This window comes from Amphiura filiformis, chromosome 11, assembly GCF_039555335.1.
Source record: "Amphiura filiformis chromosome 11, Afil_fr2py, whole genome shotgun sequence".
NCBI lineage: Eukaryota > Metazoa > Echinodermata > Ophiuroidea > Amphilepidida > Amphiuridae > Amphiura > Amphiura filiformis.
The window spans coordinates 50,998,609-51,009,231 of NC_092638.1; the positions used below are offsets into that span (position 1 = coordinate 50,998,609).

The 10,623-nt window shown below is 38.8% G+C and overlaps 1 protein-coding gene across 1 annotated transcript; it reads right to left on the reverse strand.

Annotated features, from left to right (window-relative positions):
- Nucleotides 1–858: 858 nt before the first annotated feature.
- Nucleotides 859–1,998, reverse strand: LOC140163747 (uncharacterized). Its single transcript, XM_072187063.1, has one exon. It carries the CDS (start codon nt 1,996–1,998, stop codon nt 859–861), a length of 1,140 nt encoding a protein of 379 aa, XP_072043164.1.
- Nucleotides 1,999–10,623: the final 8,625 nt, after the last annotated feature.

Sequence of the window (10,623 nt, forward strand, 5' to 3'; positions counted from 1 at the left end):
GGCAGACTTGGTGATATTATCTGGATAGCCGCGGTCATTGAAGAATCCAATCATTTCTCCGGCAACATCTTTGAAGTCTTCTTCTTGGCTACATGTGCGTTTAGCTCTGAGCAGTTGGCTGTAAGGAATGGATGTTTTACATGCTGGAGGATGGCTGGATTCAAAGCGGAGAAAGTTGTGGGAGTCAGTCGGTTTGTAATGGATGGTGGTGTTGATACTGTCCTCTTGAATAGAAAGTTGCAAGTCCAGGAAAGAGATACTGCTGCTGGATATTTCGTGGGTGTAGATGATGTTGTCGTGATAGCTATTGACATAATTAATTAATGACTCGAGGTCCTGGCGGTCACCGACAAAAATACCTAAAATGTCGTCAATATATCTCTTAAAGAGGATGGGGGTGGATCCCCTATAATGGTTAAGCATGCTCCTCTCGATGTAGCCCATGGTGAGGCATGCAACACCTGATCCAAGACGGGAGCCCATGGCTATACCTTTGCGTTGCCTGTAGAAGTCCCCGTTAAACTGAAAATCATTGGTGGTCAGGACCAATTCGCACAGGGTGAGCAGAGTGTCAGTAGACACGGATTGGTCGTTACGCTGGTTGAGGTAGAATGAGAGGGCTTCCATACAAAGCTGATGGGGGAGGCAGGTATAGAGGGACGAAATATCCATGGTGAAGAGATATTTATCGCCGGGTTGGTTGAACCTGAAGTCTTTCAGGATGCGGAGAGCGTGGGAAGAGTCTTGCACATACGTGGGGAGCTGTTGGACAAGAGGAGTGAGAACAGAGTCCAGGTAAGTAGCAATGTAGACTGTTGGACACGAGTGCGAAGATACAATTGGGCGACCAGGAGTGTTCTATTTGTGTATTTTGGGTAGCATATAAAAGTTAGCGATCTGCGGACATGGGTGGATGCGACTTTTGGCAGATGCGGGAAGTTTCTTCTGTTTGATGAGATCTTTGACTTTTCTACTAACGGCCTCTTGACTAGCAGGGTTAGGATCAGCATTGAGTTTGGTGTAAGTGCTAACATCAGATAGTTGCCTGTTAGCTTCCTCCGTGTACAAATTGCTGTCCCAAACGACTACTGCCCCGCCTTTGTCGGCACTTTTGATGATTATGTCGCGGTTGGCCTTGAGCTTTTTCAAAGCAGATAGTTCATTCTGGCTCATGTTGGGTTTGTAAGTAGCCTTAGACTTCAAGTATGGTTCTAGTTCATCGCGGCATCTATTAATAACTTTGTCAATGATCTTGTTTTCTCCAGGGGGAGGTGTCCAGGTGGAACGTTTGGGTTGTAGGTTTTCAAATGGATCAGGATCGCTGTTGTCATTAGGAGATTCATCTTGGAAGTGGTATTTAAGACGGAGTCTACGATAAAAAGCATCAACGTCCTGGCGAATGTCAAATTCCTTAGGTGAATAATCCAAAGGCACAAAGTTGAGACCTTTGCTTAAAACACTGCGTTCATCCTCTGTGAGGGCGAGATTAGGTGGTATGGTAACTACAAGTTTGTGGTGTGCAGCTGAAGCCTTTCGTTGGTTTACAAGACCGGTGGAATCCAAGCGTTTAAGCCTGTCGGTTTTGATCTGTGAAATAAACTGAAACAGTTGACTGTTGGCCATGTGGATGAGATGGCGAGCATGCTTGGTGTCCGATAGTTGTGAGGTTAACTCAGATCTAAGGTTTCTCATCTGTAGATCGAAGTGAGTTTTTCTGTCAGTCATAGTAGATAAGGCGGAACGCATGAGTTTACGTGAGCATTGGTTAAGAGCAAGGCTACTTCGGCGTAAATACGATGACTCATGAGTTATATTGGCGTTGAACTTTAAGCGGTGAAGACATGTGCTGATAAATTTTATATGGCTAGCAAAGCGTGTTTTGCCAAAGGTGGCCATGGCCAAGTTCAAGATGGTTTTTTGAACTGGTGGATTGTATTGGCTGGTTTGTTCTTTAAGTTCCCTGTACAAGGCAGAAACTGTTTGTTTCAATGACGGCATACTGGTATAAGGAACGGTGGTAAAGTTCGCAGTTGAAGATAGCAAAAGCTGTGTTATGTAAAGTCGAAATACTGCGTAGCACTGGATAAATATAAGATATTTGGCGCAATCTTTAGGGGCGCCCTCTATATTATAGAGGGCGTAATCTGCAGGTTGTGCCAGGTGAGCATCATCTCCGTCACATTTAGGCCAAAAAGGAAAAAGGACAAAAAATTGTTAAAACTCTTAATTATGAGTTTTATGGATAACTTGTAAGTTGCTTGATTCATGTTTGCTTTTTTCATTTAAAAAAATATGATTTTGTACTTTCGTCTTTTAGTTGGGACAATGAGAGGCAGGCTGTACGGAAAAAGTCATGTCTGTTGGTATTTTTTAATACAAACTTAAGTATACTAGTATTCATAATTTTGCGTGAAATAACTAAATAAATTTCTACTGACATAGTAAACACATACAATATCAATTACATTTCCAAATAGTAAATTCCATGTTGCCTGGGTCAAAGGTCAAAAAAAGGTCAACAACAATTGTGATGGAGATGACATTGCTGTGATGGAGATGATGGTGATGTGACGGAGATGATATTTCTACACATTCCTATAGAGAATCATCTCCGTCATAATTGCACCGCTAAATTTGATTTCAGTAATGATTTCACACTACTTGAAAATGAAATTCATACAGATTCACATATTTCAAATATCGACATTTTAATACGAAGTAATAATAAACCTCAATAACAAAAATAACATTGAAATTATAATGGGCAAGGCATTTGGCTGCATTAAAAAATATAAAAGCATAATTAGTTTAAGCACAATGATGGTTGTAATAAACAAATTGACAATGCAAATGGAGGTATTATAATATGGTAGTCTTCTCTAAAGTGTGTCCAAAAATAAGTCATTAAAACATTTTGCAAATATTTAAAAAAATAAATAGCTGGAACGAATATATTTTAATTGTGCTTTTGGTGGTAAAAATTTGAATCTCATCCGCTGTCTTCTTTTTGAGACTGATACAGGACTTCAAGTATATGGTTAAGTAGGGTTTTACAAATTTCATGTGTTCGTCGAAGGTACAAGTATGAGAAGGTTTAGAATTGGTAAGCATTTCCTGATCAACTAAACTGGACTTCGCTGTATCTCAAGATCCGGTGCTGTGATGGAGATGATGGTGATGTGACCAAAAGGGAAAAAAACTACTATTTCACCATCGTCACCAGATGTCAGCAGACCTTTTCCAATTTTTGGTACCATTGTTGTTCATATGTGACCCGGCAGCACAAATGAGCCGTAAATTCCCTAAATTGTATTCTGAGTTACGGTATAAAATGTGTACGAAGGTCGTATTCATCGGTAACTTAAGCTGCCGCGACATCTGACTCATTTTGATAGTCACAACACCAATCAATAATCTTATTATTGAAGTGGATAATAAGCTTCTACCTTAGATGGCTATAGAACTTTTAATAGCTCTGGTCTTTGTTTGATTTTGCTAAATCCTTTTCAAGTGGTGGGTTACCAGGCATTGTATTTTGTATAGGTATGCATAACCAACAATTAACAATGAGAGAACCTTCTTAAACCTCGTTGACTTGGGGATGATTTGAAATGACCGCCAATTATGACTGTTTGATATTTATTGCCAGCAATGTGGAAAAAGAGACGCATGTATAAATGAAAAAAGCTATAATTTTGTTGAAGGAGCAAAGTTTAACAAACCATAACCCCGCTTCTGGATATCAATTGAAGTCAAATGATATACCATTTTTAAGTTTATGATGTTTATTTTTTAAACACGAAATAAAACAAAATTGACCGGGGGCGGTCACGGTCACATATGACATCAGACCTTTGCGTGGGTACGTCTAGTTTTATCGACTCTTTTGTCAGTGATCCATAATACTATTTCACCATCGTCACCTGATGTCAGCACACCTTTTCCAATGTTTGATACCATTGTTGTTCATATGACGTGAGACTTTTGCGTGGGTACGTCTTGCTTTGTCGACTCGACAATCTTTTGTCAGTGATCCATAAAAAACAATAAATATGTGCAACAATAGAAAATCGAAAACATGCAGTAGCACGCAAACAAGACGAATTATATACATTGTTAAATCACTAGAAATAATCATTTTATTGTCCTATGAACTGGATTGTACATTTTGGTGCAAAATGTAACGAATCATCTCATTGGATGGCCACGACAATCGCTCTATGCTAGCAATTAAACTGTCTATCAGCTGCATTAAGTTAATACATGTATTTTACCATTTGACGAATTACTTTCGTACTGTTCAGCAACATAGTATTTATCATCAATTTGGATTTCGAAATTTCAAAGTAAGTGAAGTATTTCTTAACATATTCACTTTAAAATGCTTTGGAGATAATATTGCGATGATAATTAAACAGTAACATTATGTCAAAACCAGGATTACAAGAACAAGTCTGTACTGTAAGGGTTAGATTCAAATTTATAGACAAGACAAATACAGTTCTTTTTTTTGCATAGCCCTGTTTTTAAGAGCAGATTTCTTACCATCAATGACCCATCAGCCATGCAAAATGGATCACTGGTGTTTGGCAAAGTCTTAGGTACCATTCCATATCACACAATACATAATGTAGGACAACGGCTTCTTATGCCTGACCAATGAACCATCGAGCATCCTTTACGCAGTTCTTTTAGCGATATGATTCATAAGGTTACATTGGCTTTTGCATTACCGTGTGAAGAAATCAGCTTTACTTTGTTGCATCTGTTTGTGAACTGGTAAACTTGTGAACAATAGACTGATTATAGTGCATGTTTTTGCGCAAGATGACCAATAAGAAAGCCTATATACTTATTCTGCAACTGAAGACATCGGCATGCGCGCTTGGTTTGGTCACAGAGACATAGGAATTTGACAGTAGGCTACATGCGTAATCATGGTAATGTGATCTTCAGTGACGAGGCCCAGTTCCTCCTCTACAGACAAGGACAAGATGGCCGATTCAAGATCCGAAGACAGGTTGGTCAAGCCTTGCTTGAGGATTGTATCCTGCATTGAGTCCATTGGAATCACTGCATGGGGAGCTCTTCTCAAGTTCACAGTAGGTCAAAATCACACCTCTACATGTAAAAGGGACACATGAACCAGGACCGATACATTTTCTTAATACAGTTATGCTTCAATTTGCTAGAAGAGACTTCGGGAACAATTTCTTGATCCAAGATGACAACACCACGGCGCACAGAACACATACCGTATCGGCACTTTTGAAATCATTAATATTACCATAGTTTGGATGCATTTATGACTAGAGAAAATATACATATTGCTTACTTTTTCTAGTTTTCTCTTTGAAAACTAGCAAACTCGAACTTCCCAGTCGTAATTTTTGTGCAAATAATGAATTAAAATCACTACAAAGTAAAATGTCCGTACAATGTGTAAATGTACGACTTAAAAAATATTAAACCATAGTTTAATTACAGAGTGTCTGCATTCCATGTGTATTGGATTTTCATCAGTTTGTTGTAAAATAAGCAAATTTAACAGAACAAACGGCATTTGAGAGCTAAGACTACGCCCTTGACGTTGTTGTAAGCATCATGTCACAACGGTATTTTATAATTGCCAAAGAGGGCGCTTTTTACTTGCACAATTTTTGTTGAGACAGGCTGTATATGGTAGTCTTCCTAGTCGCCGGAACGTTTTTTAACATGTGGCTCTCATCACTTTAATGGTGTGCTTCTGAAACATTCTTTTTTGTGACCTTACAGTTTAACGATAATACTATAGGCCTAACAATGCTAAAATGCAATAAGTACTCACATATGGGTTTGATCTGAACTTAGATTATGCAATAACAGACATTGTTTTCCCATGATACATATCCATGATATAGAACAGGGTGTGAAAACAATCATGCGTTACCCTGATCAGAAATGGCTGCGGGGTCTTTAAAATTCATTATGTCTGCCCCATAATTTAAATGCAATTTAATTACTAATGAAGTTATAGCCTCTATCGCGAAACGAAGTTAGGACCTCTTGTACGTGTCATTCGATAAGATATGCCTTTCTTCTTTCATTTTTGATTAGGCGCTGATCATCGACTAATAAATGGATAGATGGAAAGAAGTGATTACTCTTCTTGCCTTGTCTTCGGCATGGATTTCAAGCTGCAGTGGAGGTGGTGGTAATTGTAAGTGAACAGAGCGGAGAGGGGAGGATATGATGACGACGACGCTGACGCTGACAATTATGTTATTGTTGCTGTTGTTGTTGTTGTTGTTGATGATGATGATGATGATGATGATGATGATGATGATGATGATGATGATGATGATGATGATGATGATGATGATGAAGATGATTGAAATCTATGACCTTACAATAGTAAAGCACCTGTTAATAAGAAAATATTCTATTTTTGTTCGTTTTCATGCAAAGTGCAGTTATTCTGCACAGCAAACATGACTCGACCTTTGCAATTAGGCCTACTCAAGCAAAATCAATCGATAAAGTCTAACCCATCCTTCACATTGAATGGTGGACTGTACTTATGCCCACATATGGCACTTGCCAGTCAATAATCACCCACTTGAAATCCCCTGGCTTGCTCCACTGACCAAAGTTATGGACAGATATGGGACTTGTTTTTGCTGTTAGGCCTCGTATCCATAGGCTGTTCCCTTGTGGCGTGTAATGTGCCCTTGTTCCGTGTTTACTTTTTTCCCATGTGACCTGCCACACAGACAACGAACCTTTGTTTTGCTTAGTGGCCGTATCCATAGGTTGTCTGTGTGGCAGGTCACATGGGAAAAAGTAAACACGGAACAAGGGCACACGCCACAAGGGAACAGCCTATGGATACGAGGCCTAACAGCAAAAACAAGTCCCATATCTGTCCATAACTGTTCCCTTGTGGCGTGTGCCCTTGTTCCGTGTTCACTTGTTCCCATGTGACCTGCCACACAGACAACGAACCTTTGTTTTGTATAGTGGCCGCTATAAGCAAAACAAAGGTTCGTTGTCTGTGTGGCAGGTCACATGGGAACAAGTGAACACGGAACAAGGGCACACGCCACAAGGGAACAGCCTATGGATACGGGGCTATTACATATAGAACATTTGCAGATGCCCTACCTACTCAGTTTTTAGCCTACATGTAATATACATTTCTTGATTGACATCAAGTACAAAAAATATCCGTCAAGTGGTTTCGCTTTAATACCCATCGGAAGAGAGCGGTCCACAAGTGAGTGATAGTCACTAAAAGTTCCATTCGATTTACACAGGGAACATACCATGCGTGCCTTTCCTTACTAAATCACCAAAGTGCGAATATTGCCAAACATCTAAATTAGCTAAAAATTTAGGACATGTGACAAAACTATATTTTCTACAATTTCAGAGAGTGCAAAACATATTGGCCGGTTATTTTTCACACAGTGACATTAACTAGGCAATGCCCGATACCTATAACATACACTGTTTTGTTTATAGAGGTCACGCGTCAATGGTGAGAGCACTATGTATTGTATATAGGAAAATGAACAGTAATACATGCAGTATGGTTTACATTTAGGGCCTGACAGGGGTGTATGCGGAAACCGGCCCGCATTGGAGCGACCACAAAGCCGTATATTCAATGGACGTGACGCTGCTCTCGGATCCTGGCCCTGGATCGGTCGGATGATTCCCAGACCTGACAGCTTGGAAGAATGCATCGTTGTCCTTATTCATCCAGAATGGGTGGTGACGCCTACGCGTTGTGTGCCAAATATCAAAACCAGGTAAAACGTTTTATGTGTGACATGATATCCTCCCCCGGATCCTCCCACAATTAGCGTAAAAGGTATTGTGTCACAACCTGGGGTACCTTTGTGTTACGTTGTAAAAAAATTAAATGGTTCAAATATTTTACCTACACATCTCATTTGAAGTGGTTCATCCTCCTGAGCATTTTAACACCTTTTTTACAATCATTCTGAGCAAGTATTGGTCTTTTAAATGAACTTCTGTATTTATTTACTTGGTTTAGATATCTGGGAGTCCATTTGGACATTTTTTTTTACTAGATTCAAATTTTTAATGGGGATTTTAAATCAAATTTACAATATGAATCCCTCCCCCTAATCCTCCTCCCCCTAATCCTCAGCCACCCTTGGCACATTTCATGTCAAGTGTCAAAAGAAAATAACAAAAAATATTTTAAAACAGGATGAAAACACGAGTAATTTAGAATAAATTAGCCTCAATTTAACACCTAATTAAATCTTCTAAGTGAAGGAATACTCAAGAGACAGTGTTTTGAAATCCAAGCTGCACATCAAAATGTAACAAAACCACCTTTTTGGGTACCCCAGTATATGACACGGGGTCAAAAGGGCAAACACAGTGCACTAGGGCTCTTTTGTAATGTTTGTAGACAGTCACGGAAAGACAACTGGAATTATAACATTTTAAGTTATTTTTGTGATTTTGAGAACAAAGTACAAAATACGGCTCATGCATGCATTTAAACATATTTATTAACCGATCTATGCACAAGAACAAATGAAGGGAATGATCCAAAATAATTAGTCTGATTAAATAACTGATGCATACTTGCGCCACATTTTGTACTTTGTTCTCAAAATTACAAAGAATTGCAAAAAAAGAGGCAAGTATCGTAATAGGATGATGGTATACAACGAAAACGATCTTTTTATTCGTAAAATTTCGAGTGAACATTTGCTAGAGATTTGATTATGACATAGTTTTACAGTAGCTTAAACCCTCTCCGAGGTAGCGGAATCGTCAAATGACGTCAATGAAAGTTTCGCTTTAACTTTTGCTTGAATACAGTATATCAGATTAAGGAATCGGAAATCAACGTTTGCACGGTATTTTTTGTTGCACATGCGAGCACATCAGACACATCGAATTGCATTTTGAATACGAGGAATAGCATTCTGATATCAAATAATTTGCACTTTTTGAAATTGGCGATATAATTCACATTTTACGGCAAATTACTAAATATTGATTTTTTTTCATATTAAGGAGACTTAAACTTTTGATGTCGTTTAGGGAAAAATGTTCATCTTTAAACTTTAAAGGTCAAAATTTTCAAATGATCGTCGGCTTTTCCTCCCAGCTACATATACTTTGAGTATATATCATTAGATGTATACGTTTTACTTCGAGGACTGATAAACAGGGGCATAGCAAGAGCCTCGGGGGCCCATGGACAAGGAGCAATACGGGGCCCTTTTAACATCTCCTTTATAAGCCTTACCCCTAAGGAACAACCCGAAAGTTCGATGAAGTCCTATAAACGAACGTTCGTTCGTTAGGAGGCTGAACCCCTCCCCTCCCGCTAAACGTAAATGTGAAATATCGAAAATTCCAGTATTTCAAGGAAAAATGAAAACCAAGTAGCCCAAAATTATATGGTTTACTTAGCAATAAATTGGCAAAAATAATGGCCATTTGCGACTCACTTTTCTATAGATATTTAATCTTTAAGGTGGTACTACACCCCTGATCAATTTTGTGACTAATTTTGCATTTTTCTCAAAAAATAACTACACACTGCTAACAAAAGTTATGTATATTAATAGGGGCAACTAATCCAACTACTTCACTTAAATTTTTTAGTGATTCAAGACGAGTGGTTCATTATGTTAAGAAATGAGTTAGATTGTAGCGGTACCTCTTTTCTTTTCATAAATAACGTATACCGTGTGTCTTGAGTCACTGAAATTCCAGTGCAGTAACTGGATTCCTTGCCCCTATATACATAACTTTTGATACCAGTGTACTATTATTTTTTGAGAAAAATGCAAAAATAGTCACACATTTATCAAGAGGTGTAGTACCACCTTAATATATGAATTTTAAGGCCGCTGTAAAATACTTTACATAAAGTAATTAATACACAGGAAACAAGAGACAAACATTATGAATCTTTGTTGCTGGTTTATATGACTAGGAATGGTGCTAACGTACTTATTCATCTGTGTGATGATGAGAGTGTCATCCTCATCCATCTATAAAGCAGGGGTAGGCCACCTTTTTAACACGCCGGGCTAGAAATAAACAATCTGCGTGTTTACACTGAGCACTCTGTATTTTTACTCGGTATTACCGGGTAACCCACAATCCGATTCAGGCAACAACCACCACGTTTCTACAGGCGCTTAAAATAAGGGTTGCGGTGTTGCGGTGTGTAGGCCTACCGGAAGTACTGAAAGTATTTTCCTGACCCCAAGCTGCTTTTAAGGTCACGATGTGATACATGAAATCAACATAAAAAGATGTTCAACACCCAGCAACCGTTAACCGGTGTGTTTCCACTGGCAGAAATAACGGGTGTCACACCACATCGTCTACCTCATGAGGTGGATCACGGTTGCCGGGTGTCCACACCGCATCACTCTGAACCGATCTGTTTCCACTGGGCACATTAACCGGTAACACTCTAAACTAAACCACATTACCCGCCAACCGTTCCCCAGTAGAAACACGCAGAATGAAAAACTGCATAGGCTGCACATTTTTATTTTCAAAGTGCACTATTAAAATCGTTTACAATAATACTAATTTTGTAAGCTATGTAAATTAATTCATATGTTTCCA